Source organism: Indicator indicator, chromosome 9 (genome assembly GCF_027791375.1).
Source record: "Indicator indicator isolate 239-I01 chromosome 9, UM_Iind_1.1, whole genome shotgun sequence".
Taxonomy (NCBI): domain Eukaryota; kingdom Metazoa; phylum Chordata; class Aves; order Piciformes; family Indicatoridae; genus Indicator; species Indicator indicator.
In genome coordinates, this window is record NC_072018.1 from 913988 (window position 1) to 932957 (window position 18970).

Genomic DNA, 18970 nt, shown 5'->3' on the forward strand with positions numbered 1-18970 from the left:
TTGTGGGCACTGTGTCTGGACTTGGAGCACTCCAGACAGATCGCATCCAGAGGTTGTCCCTTGTCCACTGACACAGTCACTTTATCATAGAAAGCCACCAGGCTGGTCAGGCAGGGTTTGCCCTTAGTGAAGCCATGCTGGCTGTCTTGAATCACCTCCCTGTCCTCCAAGTGCCTTAACAGACCTTCTAGGAGAACCTGCCCCATGTCCTATAGAAAATAGAAGTCAGTGCCTCTGTGTGCTCACTAGGAACACATGGTTGTTTCTTTTCATAGAATCATTGAACTGCTGAGGTTGGAGGAGACCTTTGGGATCACCAAGTCCAACCCCTTGCTTAGAGCTCACCACCTCACCACTGCTACTCAGCCACTGCCAGTGCACCACCTCCCTCAGCGCCACATCCACCACATATTTTTAAACCCCTCCAGGGCTGGGGACTCCACCACCTCCCTGGGCAGCCTGGGCCAGTGCCTGAGAACCCTTGCTGGGAACAGATTGTTCCTAACATCCAACCCGAACCTCCCCTGGCACAACCTGAGGCTGTGTCCTCTTGGCCTGTCACTTGTTGCATGTGAGAAGAGACCAATCCTCACCGGGCTCCAGCCTCCTTTGAGGTAGTTGTAGAGGGCAAAGAGGTCTCCTTTCACCCTTGTCTTCTGAAGATTAAACCCCAGGTCCCTCAGCTGCTCCTCATAGGACCTGTGTTGAAGACTCTTCACCAGCTTAGTTGCTCTTTGGAGAAGCTCCAGCACCTCAGTGTCCTTCTTGTAGCGAGAGGCCCAAACTGAGCACAATCTGAGCAGTGCAAAGCCATCCATTGAGGGCTGCTGGTGCAAAGGAACTGGCATGAGCCTCAGCTGGAGCTGGAGGAGAGACTGACCCCTACCTGGCTCCAGCCTCCTCTGAGGTAGTTGCAGAGGGTGACGAGGTCTGCCCTCAGCCTCCTCCTCTGAAGACTGCATGACCCCAGTTTCCTCAGCCCTTCCTCATATTTTTCCTGAAGAAAACGAAGAGGAATGGCTGTTCCCTGCAGAAGAGCTGCCTTCTTCTGATGTCCCAGCCATCCCAAGATGGTGTGCTGCTTCACCAGCAACAAATGCCCTGGGAGAACACCCCAGTGCTCAGACCTGTTGTTCCTCTCATGATAGGTAAGTTCCAGCTTTTAATCCACTTTGGAAGAAGGGCACTCTCCAAGAGGTATTCCTGGGATTTTGAACACAGCCAAGTGAGAAGCTTACAGAAATCTTTAAAGAACATGGTAGGTTTTTCAAAGTTGTGTTTACCACCTGCACCTCTTATTTCCCTGCATTCCCATTGCTGTCCCTCTCTCTTCTGCTCTTCTCTCTTCCTGTACTTCTCTTGCCTGTATCATAGAATCATAGAATTGTCAGGGGTGGAAGGGACCTCAAGGCTCAGCCAGTTCCAACCCCCCTACCACGGGCAGGGACACCTCACACTCCAGCAGGTTGCTCACAGCCACATCCAGCCTGGCTGCAAAAACCTCCAGGGATGAGGCTGCCACCACCTCCCTGGGCAACCTCTGCCAGTCTCTCACCACCCTCATGGGGAAGGCTGTGCTTGCCCCAATGGTTCCAGTGGTTCTCTGCTAGGCTGTGCCAAATGCTCCCCCAGCTCCCCCATGTTTCTGAAGATTGCTTCATGTCCAGGCCATGTTCTTCTAGATTCCAAGGTTTTCTTAGTTTCTGCTTAGTGTCTTCATAGAAGGCCTCATGAAGGTTGGAAAAGACCTTTAAGATCAGGGAGTTCACAATCATGTTGAAGATGACAGCTGAAGTAGTCAGGAAAGCGCAGAATAGATTGAGGGAGGTTCTCCTCCCCCTCTACTCTGCCCTGCTGAGACCTCACCTGGAATATTGCATCCAGTTCTGGGCTCCCCAGTTCAGGAGTGACAGGGATCTGCTGGAGAGAGTGCAAGGGAGGGCTCCAAGGATGCTGAAGGGACTGGAGCACTGCCTGGTTAGGAGAGGCTGAGAGCCCTGGGGGTGTTTAGTGTGGAGAGGAGAAGGCTGAGAGGGATCTGATCAATGTCTATCAATAGCTGAGGGCTGGGGGTCAGGAAGGAAGGGACAGGGACAGGCTGTGCTCAGTTGTGCCCTGTGGCAGGACAAGAGGCAATGGATGGAAACTCCAGCACAGGAGGTTCCACCTCAACAGGAGGAAGAACTTCTTCACTGTGAGGGTCCCAGAGGCCTGGAGCAGGCTGCCCAGAGAGGTTGTGGAGTCTCCTTCTCTGGAGCCTTCCCAGCCCTGTCTGGATGTGTTCCTGTGTGCCCTGTGCTGGATTCTATGGTGCTGCTCTGGCATGGGGCTTGGACTGGAAGCTCTCCAGAGGTCCCTTCCAACCCCTCACCTCCTGTGAGCCTGTGAAAATATTTTTGTCAGTCGTTCCTCCACCCTTGCATTCTGTGCAGCAGAGATGCAGGACCTTGCCCTGCCTTACACACCACCTCTGCCTGACAGACACACAATCTGCCTGTGCCACTCACCTCTGGGAGCAGCTCTGCAGGGCTGGTCTGGTGGCAAGGCTGGGAGCAGCTGAGTGGTGTTGTCCTCCATGCTCTGGAGCTGGGGCAATGGGAGCTTCACAAGGTGGGTCTTCCTCATCTGACTGCCCCAGAAGTTCTGTTAAGATGAATCAAGAGATGATATCAGGCTGAGTTAATTTAAAAGTACCAATGGAGCTGCCAGCTGTTTGCTTTAGATGTCAACACAGACAAGGGTGTCCTCTCTTACAATGGATCAAATCAAATGGAAAGCCATCTGCTTACACAGCTCTCACCCTTGACTTTTCCCCTTGAACAGGAGGCCAAGTAGCTAACAAGCAGCAACAATAATGCCCAGGAGGTTTTGGAAGGGAGGGAGGGAGTGTTTGCTGGCTTTAGTTAGCATGGAGGAAATGCCTTCTCTTAACCTGTCAGCTACACAAGGCCTAGCTGGCTGCCCAGGGCTGCTGCAGGTATGCCACTGCTGCCATGCAGCTCAAAGCCTTAGCATTTGGATTGTTCCCCTACAAGGGTCATAGATGAGCCAACAAGGAGAGGTGCTCTGCTGGAGCCATTACACCCCCTGGGAAAGTGATGTAGCAGCTAATCTTGGAAACAGTGTCCAGGCACATGAAGGACAAGAGGTGATCAAGGGTAGTCAGCATGGGACTCCTTCCTTTAAAAAGAAAGACTCTCCTTAGATTTGCTTCAAAATATTTAGGCACACCATGGAGACCTTTGAGGTAGGTGAAGGAGGGACCTCCAATTCCCAAATCCCAGTCGAAGCCCTTTGGGGAAGGGAAATAGTTTGCAAATAGCTGCAATGCTTAGAAGCAGAGAGGTGGATTTGAATATTATAGGTGTGAGACTTCAAATAAATAAATAAAGTGATCAAAACCTCCAGACAGCAGAGTTTGGATTAAGGGAAAAAAAGAAAAAAAAAAGAATAAAATCCTGTTACTGATAAAAACTTGAAAAGATTTCTCTCAAAATCCGGAGACCCTTTTGAGTTTTCTTCTTTTCTAACCCTGTTTCTTTCCCCTTGCTCTCTGCCTCCTGGATCCTGTATAAGCTGCTCTGCACGAGACCCAGGGCAGCAGCCTGGGAAGTGTGAAGGATGCAGTGCTCCTGCCAGCCTTGCCATGGCTGCTGCCTTACACTTTGCCCACAGACCCAGAATCCTCATTGGCCTGGGAGGGCAAATCTCCTTCCAAGTGTTCCTTAAAAGCTAACTCCACGAGACTGCTGCTGAGTCTTATCATAGAATCACTGAACTGCTTCACCTGGAGAAGCCCTCCAAGCTCATCCAGTCCAACCACCAACCCAACACCACCATGGCCACTAACCCACGTTCCCAGGTGCCATTGCCACAGGTTTCTTGAACACCTCCAGGGATGGGGACTCCACCACCTCCCTGGGCAGCCTGACCGCTCCTGCAGCAAATAATTTTTTTTCAACCCATTTCCACCCTCTGCACAATTTCAGGCCACTTCCTCTCCTCCTGTCAGTTGTTCCTAGGGAGCAGAGTCCAACCTCCGCCTGGCTACAGCCTCCTTTCAAGGAGCTGTAGAGAGCAACAAAGTCTCCTCTCAGCCTCCTCTTCTCCACACCAAACACCCCCAGCTCCCTCAGCTGCTCCTCCCCAGCCCTCTTCTCCAGACCCTTCCCCAGCTTCCTTGCCCTTCTCTGGACCTGCTCCAGCCCCTCAGTGTCTTTCTTGGAGTGTGTGTGGGTTCTTACCCATGGGAGTGCAAACAGATTTCCTTGCACTTTCATATCTGAAACAAATATCTAAAGCCGACCTCAAGTGATGAGGTTTGAACCTCTGAGTCTACAGCTGCAGAGTTGCAGCAGAACATTAGACATGATCAGATGCCAGGAGTGGTTCAAAGCCACAAATCCATCAGATATGAGCCCTAGAGTAAAGAAATGAAGGTTTTTGTTGTGGGACCCTGTGAGCAGCACTGCAGCAGGAGAAACAAATGCACAAGGAGCCCTTGTTTAACCAACATAGCCCTTCCCAAACCAGAGGCAAGGCAGCCAGGTTTAATTAAAAAGGGAAGGATTTTGGCAACAAAGCCATGGAGCTTTGGAAAGCTGCTCTGGAGAGCAGCTCCATGGACAGAGACCTTGGAGCTCTGGTGGACAGCAAGGTCTGCATGGGACAGCAAGAGAGCCAATGGGATCCTGGGGTGCGGCAAGAAGAGTGTGGCCAGCAGGGCTATGAAGGTTCTTCTTCCTCTCTACTCTGCCCTGCTGAGACCACACCTGGAATGCTGTGTCCAGTTCTAGGCTCCCCAGTTCAAGAGAGACAGAGACCTGCTGGAGAGAGTCCAACAGAGAGCCACAAGGATTCTTAGGGGACTTGAGCATCTCCCCTGTGAATAGAGACTGAGAGCCCTTGGGCTGTTTAGTGTGGAGAAGAGAAGGCTGAGAGGGATCTGATCAATGTCTATCAATAGCTGAGGAGTGGGGGCCAAGGGGAGTGGGCCAGGCTCTTTTTGACAGTGCACAGCAATAAGACAAGGAACAGTGGATACAAACTTGAACGTAGAAGGTTTCAGCTCAACATGAGGAGAAGCTTCTTTGGTGTGAGGGTGCTGGAGCCCTGGAGCAGGCTGCCAGAGAGGTTGTGAAGTCTCTTTCTTTGGAGACTTTCCAACCCCACCTGGATGTGTTCCTGTGCAGACCCTGGGTGCCCCTGCTCTGGACTGGATGATCTCTGGAGGTCCCTTCCAATCCCTCACAATGTGTGATGGTGTGATTCTGAGCTGGGAAAGGTTGGTGGTCCTAGCATCTAGATGTGGACTCTGGCTAAGCTTTGGTGCCTAACAGAGATTTGACTTTGGAGACATCACCAGCTGCACCTAAGATTTTGTATTCAGGTAATCACAGAATGGTTTGGTTCTGAAGGGACCTTCAAGATCACCCAGTTCCAACCCCCTGCCATGGGCAGGAACACCTCCCACTGGACCAGGTTGCTCAAGGCCCCATCCAACCTGGTTTTGAACACTTCTAAGGGATGAAGCCTCCACAACATCTCTGGGCAACCTGTTCCAGTGACTCCCCAGCCTCATGGGGAAAAATCTCTTCCTAACATCTGATCCCTATCCAGCTTCTTCCAGTTTGCAGCCATCACCCTTCGTCCATGGTGTGCATTTTCTTTGTCCTTGTCTGGGCTCTTCCCTTGGTTTATTACACAATCCATTCCTGCTGGCTGTAATTCTAACCTCCTCTTTGCTTATCACTGCAGGATCTGGGGATCTGCACCCCGCTCTGACTCTGAGGCCCTGCGAGTTGGTCTGGTGGCTGATGCTGTTGCTTCATCACCCAAGTCCCCTATGGGATGCAATCACCTGGAGCACTCTGTGCTGCCCAAAGCCTTTACCTGCAAAGCCCCACTGAGCTGGGTGATGCTGGACACACACAACTGCACTCCCCAAATCTGCTCCTGCTACATCCAGCACTTGTCTGGAGCAGCCAAATCATAGAATCACAGAATCAGTCAGGGTTGGAAGGGACCACAAGGATCATTCAGTTCCAACCCCCCTGCCATGGGCAGGGACACCTCACACAGGATCAGGCTGGCCAGAGCCTCATCCAGCCTGGCCTTAAACACCTCCAGGGATGGGGCCTCAACCACCTCCCTGCACAATCCATTCTAGGCTCTCACCACTCTCATGGGGAAGAACTTCTTCCTCATGTCCCTTCCAACCCATTCTATCAATCTATAATGATAACATTGATGAGTTGGGAAGGCATGAGATGAGATCTCCTCACCTGCATATGGTGTTTGGAGAGCACCTGGCTCTCCAGAGCGTAGGAGAGCTCAGGGGAGGTGTAAAGAAAGGCATTTTAACCCCTCTCTATTACATTTCAAAAGTCCTGGCAGTCTGGGAAAGTCCCCACTGACTGGAAAAGGGGAAACCTTACTCCCATTTTCAAAAAGGGTAAGAAGGAAGAACCAGGGAACTACAGGCCAGACAGTGTCACCTCTGTGCCTGGTAAGATCATGAAGCAGATCCTCCTGGAGATACTACTGAGAAGAATAGTGAAGGGACCTTCAAAATCATCCAGTTCCAACCCCCTGTCATGGGCAGGGACATCTCCCACTAGCCCAGGTTGCCCAAGGCCTCATCCAGCCTGGCCCTGAACATGTCTAGGGATGGGGGGGGCCATGAAAAATCCATCAACAAACACAGGACTGCTGCTTCTCCTAAGTAGCAGCCAGAGCAGGTGGGAAAGATCTTCAGGCTGTTTGTCCCTTCCTCCTCCCTTCCTGCAGCACTTGGGCACCCAGCAGCACTTGGGCACCCAGCAGCAGGATCCAGCCTGAATCCCAAAGATCCATTGGTTGATAGAATGGTTTGGCTTGGAAGGGACCTTAAAGATCATTCAGTTCCAACCCCCTGTTTAACCATATCTATTCCCTCCTGCCAATCAGGAGCTGTTTCCATTCTCTAGTATCCTTCACTGGAGCCTCAGGGATAAAAATGCATTTTCAAATGTGCAGTCCCACCATAAAAGGGAAACCTTTTCATATTATTTGCAAACCAGACAGCTCCACTTACCAGAAGCCATCAAATTACTCTTGTAAAACTCTAGCCGTTTGGAGGCATGGAAAATAAACAAGTTGATAAGGGAGAGATAAGCCATTGGATATCTGCTTTGTGAGCCCAGCATGGCACACAGAGCCAGGTCTGTCCAACCTGATGTTCACAGAGCAGTCACAATGTACAACCTCCTTAGGCAACAGGAACACAAGAAGTCTTTAAAATGCTGAAGCAAGCATTTAATCTGAGCTCTTCAAGCTGATCTTCCAACAATTCAGTCACTGCAGAAAATGTAACTCCTTCTAAAGAGAAAATTATGTTCCTTTTCTCTGCTTCAGGAGTTGCAAACATACCCCAAGGAACTCCTAGTGAACCACACAGGCTTCAGGCATAGTCTCTAAATAATAATAATAATAATAATAATAATAATAATAATAATAATAATAATAATAATAATAATAATAATAACAACAATAACAACACCAACAATAATAATAATAGTAGTAGTAGTAAATAGCAGAGTTTTCATGAAAGAAATAAATTAAGAGTGCAAAGAAATGCAAATGATTAAGCAGAGTGAGTGCTGGAAAGCTGTGTAGCTTAGTAACAACCCAAACAATCATTGCTCTTATTTTAGGTATTTAAACAAATTCTCTTTGTCACCTGAATAGCTATTACCATGTGAACAAGCTCATATCTCCTTGTATTACACATTAATTTCCCTTCCCTTCCCTTCCCTTCCCTTCCCTTCCCTTCCCTTCCCTTCCCTTCCCTTCCCTTCCCTTCCCTTCCCTTCCCTTCCCTTCCCTTCCCTTCCCTTCCCTTCCCTTCCCTTCCCTTCCCTTCCCTTCCCTTCCCTTCCCTTCCCTTCCCTTCCCTTCCCTTCCCTGTCCAGAGGAGGTCATAAAGCTGATCAGAGGACTGGAGAACATCTGCTGTGGGGACAGGCTGGGAGAGTTGGGGCTGTTCAGCCTGGAGAGGAGAAGGCTCCAGGGAGACCTCAGAGAAGCCTTCCTGTAACTGAAGGGGCTCCAGGAGAGTTGGGGGGACACTTTTGAAAAGGGCTGGGAGTGATAGGATGAGGGACAATGGCTTTGAGCTGGGAGAGGGGAGGCTGAGACTGGAGATGAGGAAGAAATTGTTGGCAGTGAGGGTGAGGAGACACTGGCACAGGCTGCCCAGGGAGGCTGTGGCTGCCTCCTCCCTGGAGGTGTTCAAGGCCAGGCTGGATGAGACCTTGAGCAAGCTGGGCTGGTGGGAGGTATCCCTGCCCATGGCAGGGGTTGGAGTAGATCTCACAGGTCCCATCCAGCCTAAGCCATTCTAAGATTATCTCCCATGCCCTCTGGTCAAAAGGATGTAAGATACCCCGGGCTACAGTTCTATGCTTAGGATAAAACTGATCTTTAAACCTCTGGAAAGATCTCAGGAACAGGAACCCCCTGACCACGTCCAGCTAGACTTGGTTGCCTAGGGGGGTTGGAGTAGATGATCTCTGAGGTCCCTTCCAACCCAACGCAACCCAACCCATTCTGTGATTCTATGATAACAAAATTCGTTAGTTTCAGCAAATTCCTGCAGTGAAACCACAGCACTGCATGCTGTCTGCATGCACAGAAATCAGTAACTTTAAACTTCAGTTTCTTTAGGTCTGGTTTTCCATGGCCTCTCATTTTTAGGTTGTTTTGTTGTAGTTTTGTCAGTTACAGAATCACAGAGCTGTCAGGGTTGGAAGGGACCTCAAGGCTCAGCCAGTTCCAACTCCCTTGCCATGGGCAGGGACACCTCACACTCCAGCAGGTTGCTCACAGCCACATCCAGCCTGGCTGCAAAAACCTCCAGGGATGAGGCTGCCACCACCTCCCTGGGCAACCTCTGCCAGTCTCTCACCACCCTCATGGGGAAGGCTGTGCTTGCCCCAATGGTTCCAGTGGTTCTCTGCTAGGCTGTGCCAAATGCTCCCCAGGCTCCCCCATGTTTCTGAAGATTGCTTCATGTCCAGGCTATGTTCTTCTAGATTCCAAGGTTTTCTTAGTTTCTGCTTAGTGTCCTCATAGAAGGCCTCATGAAGGTTGGAAAAGACCTTGGAGAAGAATTTCTTCCTAAAGTCTAATCTAAATCTCCCCTCCTCCATCTTGGATTTATATTCTCCCTAAATCCTGTCACTACCTGACACCCTAAAAACACTTTTTTGTAGCCCCCTTCAGATGCTGGAAGGCCACAATAAGGTCTCCTCAGTTCCCAGTTCTGCCAGGTTTTCCTCTGACAGACTCAAAGTGCAGCAGTGTTGGGTTTATAGTGCTTTTACAAGCCCTTGCAAACAGCTGTAAGCTGCTGAGAGAGCTGGAGAAGGTGCATTCAATCAGAACATCTCCCATTTGTGTTGTAATTTACCAATTTGATACCTGAGAAGATAAGGTCCTTCAATCACTGCTGAGGAGAAGCAATCCTTCATGGCAGCACATCTCATTACCTCCCTAGGGGGATACCAGGCACCTTAGCAGCAGCAGAACTGTTGCAGTGGGTGTGCCAGGAGATGGAAGAGTTAAAAATAAAAGTTAGGTGAGAGGCCTAAAGCAGTTAACATTTGTAACCAGCTCCTCTCCTGGTTGTAGCTTGGATGGTTGCATTTCACTTAGCAGTCTCCTGCAGCTTTTGGTGACAGTTGGCTTCAGAGCTTTCTGCAGGTGGAAGTGCCAAGTCCGTACTAGCTGTGGCTGAGATTTCAATCCCTGCTGCTCATGTGCTCTGCTGGAATCATACATGAAATTAAGCTCACCATTATATAGGCTGAAGAGTTCATTTTATCCCTCCTTGGAGGCTTGGAAAGCAGGTTCCTTAGGAATTGCCCTACCACTGTCAGAATTTCACTTAAGGAACAGCAAAGGCAGGCGTCCTGCAGGGCGATCCAGATGCAGCAGCACCAAGTGGTGATGTGTCGCCAGCTGAAAGGGCCTGAACCAGCAGGCACTGGCTTCAGTTCCAGGCCCTTCCACTTCAAAGGCTGGACTGGTCTCAGCAATGCAGACCTTGCACCTCCAGATTTTGTGGGGTTTCCCCAAGCAAGTGACCTTTACATGGCAATCCTGGCAGCGAGCAAGCAGCTCCGTGCTTAGCTGCCAGCACCTGCTCAGCAGCGGCAGTGCCAAGGCAACAGATGAGCAAGCTAAGGCTGCTGCTGCTCAGGAAGGGAGGGCACTCCTGCTGCCCAGGCATTCTCTCTGTCCAGCAAGTGGTACTTTAGACCAGGTCTTTTTTTTGTCCCCCACTTTAAATGGCTCTCTAGAAATGCCTGTTCCAAAGGACAGCTGGGCAAAGGCTGCCAGTGAGCAGAGACAGGTCCACCGTTTGGGGTGAAGGCTGTGGGGTGTGTCCTCCAGAGCATCTCAGCTACAGATTCAGGGAAGACCTGATCATTCCTAAGTGATGCTCTAGAGACTCCACAGAGGCAAAAGTGCCTTTGGCACTGCAAGCCCCAACCCACGGCAGGCAAAGCAGGCACCACCGAGCCTGCGTGTTCCTTCAGCTTGCTCCTCAGGGCGCCCAGGTAAGGGGCACACCCTCTGCTTGGCACTTCCAGCCCCAGGACCCAGCATCTCTGCTCCTGCCTTCTGCCCTCCAGCCAGAGCAGGGAGATGTGCCAGCCAGACCAGAGGCAGGTAGGCTCAGGGGAGAAGCAACCCATTTCAGGGGGTTAATTGAAAGAGAAATACATCTGCAAACACAAGGTGCAGATGGAAGCCTGCAAATAAATGCTGCCAGCTGGGAGCTGGCCAAACTGATAAAGCAGAAAAGAAATTGAGGGTTAAATGTTTTGGATGTTGAAGTCTTGGAGTTCAAAGAGGAGCTCAAGAAAACTCCCATCCACCAAGACCATACAAAGAGGCTCTAGGCAAACACAAGCCTTCATCAGGACAGCTTTTACCCAAACAGAACTTCCAAAAGGGGATGATGGTTCAGCCAAATGGTTAAGGAATATCTCAGGGGTTGGTCTTTCCTTCCTAGGAACAGGTGATAGGACAAAAGGAAACAGCCTCAGGCTACACCGGGGGAGGTTTAGATTGGGGATTAGATGAAACTTCTTGACTAAAAGGGTTCTCAAAGCCTGGCAAAGGCTGCCCAGGGAGCTGGTTGAATGCCCACCCCTGGAGGTGTTTGAAAGAGGCAGAGATGTGGTGCTGAGGGCCATGGCTCAGCCCCAGTCTCGGCAGAGTTAGAGAATGGTTGGGCTGGAGGATCTCAAAGAGCTTTTCCAATCCAATGATTCTCTGAGTCTATAATTCTATGATATCATTTTAGCACCCAGGAGCTCTTGTGCAAGGGAAGGTGATGGCCAGGGGTGACCTATGGCTGAGGGGCAGAAGGAGCTGCTTTCCACAGTGAAATGGAGAAGTGCCTCTGCTCACACTGGGTTGGAAGAACAGTGTGTAGCAGTGGATGTATTTTCAGTGCTTCGTAGAAAGAGGCAGAAGGGAGCTGCTCTTTCAGGCTAGGAAGTGAGGGAAAGCAGTGCAAGGTCAGTCAGTTTTCCCTGGAGCATCATGCCCACATCAGGACAGTGGCACTGTCCCTGATGGTAACCCAGATTTCACCAGGTCTGTGAAGACTGAGGGATTATGACAGGAAAGTCCTGCCAAGGAGAAAATACAATTAGAAAGATGCTTCCTTGTCCAAAGCAAATCTCTGCTTTGGCTCTGCATGGGATACTCCTTTCTGTGAGGGGACAGAAAGCTGCCTGCTTCCACTGGACCAGGAAGCTGTGCTCAAAACTGGGGGTGGAACAACTGGTGGTGTGCCTCTGATATGCCAGGTGTGCCTGGAACAACTGGTGGTGTGCCCTTCATGCCAGGAGGTGCCTCTGTGCCAAAGACCCTGTGTTTCCAGCTCTGACCCTCCTCTGCAGGCCATACAACAAGCCCACCCTGGGCTTCAGAGAGCCTTTTTCCTTCACCATCTGAGCTCCACATCCTTTAGAGCTGAGGTCTGCATCCTTACCCCATGCAGGGGGGTCTGGGTGGCAGCAAGGCTCCCAGCAAAGGAGCTGCTTTTACAGCTGGGGAAGGCCAAGTGGCAGCAGCAACACTTTTTGAGCAGGTGCCCGCTGATGCCACAGCGCCGGAGCAAGGCTGGAGTTCAAGAGCCAGTTAATTGTACCTCTCTCAGAAAAGAATTGCCTCAGACCAGTTAATTTGTCAAGATAACGAATTGCAGCAGTTCTGCTCCTTTGGAGCAGGGCCACTGACACTGCTCTGAACTGTGGTTAAACTCTTTGATGACAGAGACTGAGAGGTACTGCAATACTGGAGGTACAGGTTCCCGAGACCAAGCTGCATGCAAAGCTGGAGCTGCCAGGCAGCAGGGGCATGCGAGTGCACATTCTGCATATCCCTGAGATAGGAAGAAATTCCCTGGGGCTCTGGTGCCTGGGCAGGCAGAGTTCATCTGGAATATCTGGGAGTGATTGAGGTCCAAAAAGAGTAATACAGAGTCACAGAAAGTTAGGGGCTGGAAGGGACCTCCAGAGATCACCCGGTCCAACCCCCCTGCCAGAGCAAGGTCACCCAGGGCAGGGCACACAGAAACACATCCAGGAAGGTTTTGGACTATCTCCAGAGAAGGACACCCCACAGCCTCCCCTGTTTCAGCACCCATCAAGTCTCAATTTCTACACTGTGAGATAAAACCAGCAGAATTGTTACCTACCCCCTTCCAACAAAGAGAAACAGACTCCAAAGATACTGATTGGAGGAGACTGAAGGTTTTCTGGTAGCTGCATGAAAACCCTGCTCTGTGGGTGTGATGCTGGATTCCCACAGCACTGTACCCTCCCAAGCCCCAGGTTGCTGCTGCGTTTCTCTTTTCTGGGCAGCAGCAGCAGCAGATATGAACAAGTCCAGAGGAGAGGAAAAGCACAAGGAAGCTCCAGTAAAAATGCAGGCTTAGCCCAAGGACCCTCCTTTGTTTCTGCCAAAAGTGAAGTAGACAGCACCAGGTGAAATGAAATTCTGTTCTTATGGCAGACTTTCTCCTCTGGCTTCCTTGCAAGAGAAACATGGACCAGAAGGAATCCTGCAGACAGACTCAGGGGAACTGAAATGAATCAGTGGTGAGGGGAGACCTTCTGGCTCTATGACCCTCTGAAAGGAGGTTGGAGTGAGGTGGGGTTGGTCCCTTCTCCTGAGTATCTGGTGACAGGGGAGGAAATGGCCTTAAGTAGTGCCAGAGCAGGCTTAGGCTGGATGTTAGGGAAAATGTCTTTGTTGCAAGAGTGGTCAGGGATTGGAAGAGGCTGCCCAGGGAGGTGGTGGAGTCACCAGCCCTGGAGGTGTTCAAGAAACCTGTGGACACAGCACCTGAGGCCACGGTTTAGTGGCCATGGTGGTGTTGGGTTGACAGTTGGAATGGATGATCTTAGAGGGGTTTTCCAACCCAAACAATTCTATGATTCTGTGATTGCTTCTGTGAGCAACACCACCCCTGAAGGACGCTCCACATGTGTTTAAGCTGAAGAGGGGAACCTGCTTTACCCAGGTTTCACTGAGTGCTCCTCCACAGGAGCTCAGACAAAGCCTCTGCTGTTGCCTGCATCTCCTATGAGCAGAGCAGGGCACACTGAAGTCCCTTTTGTTTGTTCTTTTTGGTGTTACAAAACCCAGGCATGTTTTCAGAAAAGATTTCATGCTGTTAGGGTAAGCAGAAACCCTGCCAGGTAAAGACAGAGAAGCATGCAAGGCCTTTGCAAAAGACACCCTGACTCTTGCCTGGCATTGGCACACCCCCTCCAGGGAAAGGATGCACTGAAAACTGGTTGCTGGTGACTATGTTGGTGCCTTGAAAAGCATCTACAGGAGAAATTACCCAGACAGCTCATTACAGAAGGTCCCTGGAGGATGAAGTGACTTTCTCTCTCCTGTCCCCCAGAAGAATCACTCTCTACCTGGAAGCCCACTTAGTTTAGAAAAGCAAAGTGGCTTTTATTCTGGGGTAAGCACATCCCCAGGCAGAGAACAGCTAATCTGCTCCTTGCCACATGTAAACAAGCCCTGATAAATTGATGGGGATGGTAAAGACCTTGTGAAGGTAAGGCCCAGGACTTCTTACTCAATTCACAAGCACTTAGACCTGTCTTCCTCAGGGCTAATATAGTGCTCAACAGAGCTTGCAGAGAGCCAGGTTCAATTCAAACAACTCAGTCATACATCTGAAAAAGCAATGAACTTTGAGAAACTGCCTCCTCCTGTTGTCCCCCCAAGCTTCCAGTCCATCTTTCTTGAGTCCACCCTCACTTTCACGTGCCACAGTCAAGTAGCAACCTGGGATTCAGCTGATCTCAGAAGTGTTGATTGCCCACAAGGCTGAGTCCAAGGCTGGTAGGGGCTGGAGCTGAAGTGCACACAGCCTATTCTAGAAGAAGCGAGTGGCTGATAAAGGACAAACTCAGGTTGCTGGCAGCCAGCTTCTTGACTTTTGCATCAGGAGAAATGTCTTGCTGCACCCAAAAAGCAAAGAGAGGCTTACATGTGAAAGAGACAGAAACTGACAGGAAGAGCAGATCTTTGCAGGATGGGTTTTGTCACCTTGTGAAATCCACACAGTGCTTATCTCTGTCTCTCCCCAAGACTCTGCTGCTGCCAGAGCACTCCTGGGAAAGAAAGGGACACCACCTCAGACTGGAAATCTATCTGGGCTGAGGTTGCTCTGACTGTGCTTGTGCTGGCTTAGTGCATGTGTTCACACAGCCTGGCAGCAGCAAGAGCCTTATGGGAGATGCAGAGTGACCTAGACCAGCACCCCCTAATTCCTGCAGCCATGCTAGCTGCTCCGACCTGTGAGAGCGTAACGTGAACCAGCTACCTGTCACGGTAGGGACTGACCTTGTTTCCTTGGAGAAAGCTGGGTAAAAACTGGGTATAACAACACTCTTGACACTTACCTCACAGGATGTTGTGAAGCTTAATTAAATGTGTGCAAAAGCAGTTTGAGATCCTTAGATGAAAGATGTTTTTATAAATGCAAATTATAATAATTACGGCGAGTAACCACCACCAACTACTGAAACAATTAATTCAGGTTGCCACAGGCCATGGCAGCAACGTGTGCAAAGAGGCAGCAGTCAGCTAATGACACAGACACGGCGTGAGAACTCCCAGCCCTCACCGTGCTCTGAACACGGGGGGGAAAACCCAGAGGCTCGGGGCTTACCCTGCCGCCTGCAGCTGGTGGCAGCCTCTTAGAGCAGCCCTGAAGAAAAGGCCTTGGGGGTGCTGGGGGAGGAGAAGCTCAGCAGGAGCCAGCAGTGAGCACTTGCAGCCCAGAGAGCCAAGCAGAGCCTGGGCTGCAGCAAGAAAAGTGTGGCCAGCAGGGCCAGGGAGGGGATTCTCCCCCTCTGCTCCACTCTGCTCAGACCCCACCTGGAGCTCTGTGTCCAGTTCTGGAGTCCCCATTACAGGAAGGATCTGGAGGGGCTGGAAGGTGTCCAGAGAAGGGCCACGAGGATAAGCAGAGGGCTGGAGCTGCTCTGCTATAAGGACAGACCAAGAGAGTTGGGGCTGTGCAGTCTGGAGAGGAGAAGACTCCCAGGAGAGCTTCTTGTGGCCTTCCAGGATCTGAAGGGGGCTCCAAGAAAGCTGGGGAGGGACTTTTGAGGGTGTGAGGGAGTGAGAGGACTGGGGGGAATGGAGCAAAAGTAGAAGTGGGGAGATTTAGGTTGGTTGTTAGGAAGAAGTTTTACACCAGGAGGGTGGTGAGAGCCTGGCAGAGGTTGCCCAGGGAGGTGGTGGAAGCCTCATGCCTGGAGGTTTTTGCAGACAGGCTGGATGTGGCTGTGAGCAACCTGCTGTAGTGTGAGGTGTCCCTGGCCATGGCAGGAGAGTTGGAACTGGCTGAGCCTTGAGGTCCCTTCCATGCCTGACAATTCTATGATGGTTCTGTGATCACCCCCGTGCCCGCACAGAGCCTCAGCCCCAAGAAGAGCCCAGCTTAAAAACTGCATCCTGAGATCATCTTAGGGCCTGATGTTTTTTATATTCAACACTGCTAGGACTGCAAAGAGCCTGGTTCACAGAAAGCAAGAGCCCTGGATTTTGTGGATTCTTCCCCTGCCCCCTGCCCCCTACCCCAAGCCTGCTTCTGGCATCACAGAACAGACTTTGGCTACAGGGTATTATCCAGCTGACTTTCCAGGGGTGCAAACAAAAGCTAAGCAATCAAGACGTGTCTGGCCAAATACTTAAAGGCCCAGTGCACACATTTAGTTGACAACTGAAACCTGAACTGTTTTCCTCAGCCTTTCTTGTTGCTTCAAAACTGATTTGGGCTTAAGTAGCCAAACCCTACAGGTGTTTAAATGCTCTCCCCTGACAGCAGAGCAGCCTCGTCAGGCGAGGTCTGGGGATGCGGTCAGACTGGAAGAGATCTCCCCAGACGCCACAGGTGAAGCCCAAAGGGCAGCCTAGCCCACCTGTGCCCCTCAGGCTTCCTTCCTGCTCGGCCTTTAAAGAGGAAAACTCAGGAGAGTGGTAGTTACTAAGCACCCAACTCACCAAAGCAATTAGGCTAAATGCACTGCAGCTAGACATTTAAGCAGGGTGCTGACTTTAGTTTGAGAATTCATGGTCATAAGACTGAAACCTTTAGCATTTAACCTAGCAGTCCATTAAATCAGCTTCCTGATCAAGTGAAAAATTCCATGCTGCTCAAGTTTGAAAGCGGGAAGCTCGCACTTACTAAAAGGAGTTTCTTTTCTTTCTTTTGATGAAGACAACCTTGGGATCAGTTAGTTGGCTAAGCCAAAGAATGGGAAAATGGGAATTCTGCCTGTAAAGAAAGCCCAAATAACAAAATAGTTTTGCTTTCTGGCCTCTGCCAGACTGTTGTGCTCAGAGTCAGTAGGGCTCATGGGAAAAACCAAAAAGTTCCTCATGATGGAAGCTTATAGAGACTGAACTTACCCTGACGTCATTCAGCTTAATGTAACTCTACTCAGCCTGGAGTGTAACAGGAGCCTCCTTGCCATGGACCAAAATGAAAAATGGGTTTTCAGTCCCTCTGACTTCCTAGAACACCTGTTGTGCTTTAAGAGGTAGGAACTGGGAATCTGGGGGTGTTAAGTTTCCATCACACAAGGGCTGAGTTTTCATGGGGTCTGTGTGTGTGATATCTGCACAGAGAATCAGCAGCATTGGTGCAGTGCCTGGAAAAGACACTCCACAGGAGCACCCACTTATGGCTGTACACCTACAAAGCCTGAGACCTCCTTGTGATGGGGACCTGGGAGGTCTCCCTCAACCCAAACCATCCTATGACTGTGTCTATTTGAGCTGTGTGCTTGCACATGCTGACCTCCCAGCTCACCTCAGGACACTCCCACAGAGCTTCCTGCAGCGGCTCTTGGGTAAATCCTACAGCAGGAGAGAAAAACTTGGATGTGTTTTCTAAAGGTACCTCAAGGCTCTGGGACATAAAAGGAGCTGTGCTATTAGAGCACATCTTGTTTTCCCCATCTCCAGAGCACCCTGACTGGCACTTCAGGAGGCAGAAGAAAGCTGTGTCTGACAAAGCCAGTGAAGCAGAGGGAGGGGCAGGTCCTCTCCGAGAGGCACTCAGGGTCTGTCACTCAGCTGCTCCAGCACTTTGCTGCTAACCACCAGAACACGCTGTGGTATTGGCATCCCACGACCATACTGGCATCTGGAATTTGACACTTCATGCCCCTTACCATTAGGTGAGACCACTTTTGGAGGGCAAAGGTCAAGCTTTGGGAAGGGAACAGGCTGCACTCCACAGCCCCTTCCCAAGGGGAAATGCAACCTTGTGGCAGCAGGGAGGTTTTCATTCCCAGGCTCTCTCTTCCACTCCCTGGGAAGATCCTCATCTGGCTGGTTTCCCTCAATTACAGAGTGGCATGAACAGCAGAGCGTTGGGGTTTTTCTCTGGAAACCTCACAGAGGTGGTTTACACTGCACACTGCCTTCTGCCAGCACAAAAACCTTCTCCCTGCCCTGTTTGAATAAACTCCGTCAGCAGCGGCTGCGGCTGCGGACACCGCTTGGGAAGATCAAGAGCCCCAGAGGGAGCTGTGGGCAGCTCCTGGCACTGCTTCTGCTTTTGAAGGTAACCAGGAGGAAAGTCCATGGGAAGTGATGCAAAGAGATGGCATCTGATGCCAGGGGAAAAAAAAAAATCGCTGTGGTTCCTCTCACTACCCAATTTCATTCCCTTTCTTTCTCCTGTTCTCATTGAGGTGGGCAACAGGAGTTGGAGTGCAGATCCTGTCTCAGATAGACCTTCACCTCCTCAGAAAAAATTACAACAGGTAATGGGCACAAACTTGAACACAGGAAATTCCATCTCAACTTCTTTACTTTGAGAGTGGCAGAGCCCTGGAGCAGGCTGCCCGGAGAGGTAGTGGAGTCTCAGTCTCTGGAGACTTTCAAAATCCACCTGAATGCTGTCCTGTGCAACTTTCCCTAGGTGACCCTGCTCTGGCAGGGGGGCTGGACTGGATGATCCCACAGAATGGTCTGGGCTGGAAGGGACCTCCAAAGCTCATCCAGTCCAACCCCCTCTGCAGTCAGCAGGGACATCCTGCACTAGATCAGGTTGCCCACAGCCCTGCCCAGCCTCCCCTTGAATATCTCCAGGGATGGAGCCTCAACCACGTCTCTGGGCAACCTGTTGCAGTGTTCCAGCAGCCTCTTGGTGCAGAACTTGTTCCTCACATCCAATCCAAATCTACTCTTCTCTAGTTTGAAAGCTCTCCAGAGGTCCCTTCCAAGCCCTGCCTTTCTGTGAGCCTGTGAAATCTGTTGAAGACAGCATTGCCTGTCAGCTGCTCCTTTCAAGAGCATTTTGTGTCTGTGGACAAAGTGATTAATGCTCAAGAGGGAAAGTTTGTCCACCAAAAGCATCTTT

At 50.7% G+C, this 18970-nt stretch overlaps 1 protein-coding gene across 1 annotated transcript in view; it reads right to left on the reverse strand.

The window, feature by feature from the left end:
* The window catches only part of WDPCP (WD repeat containing planar cell polarity effector), a 150443-nt gene that overhangs the window by 20750 nt on the left and 110723 nt on the right, over positions 1-18970 (reverse strand). Inside the window, exon 14 of the mRNA XM_054383733.1 lies at positions 2508-2643. Within this exon, the coding sequence (XP_054239708.1) occupies positions 2508-2643 (136 nt within the window). The remainder of the gene's footprint in view (positions 1-2507; positions 2644-18970) is intronic.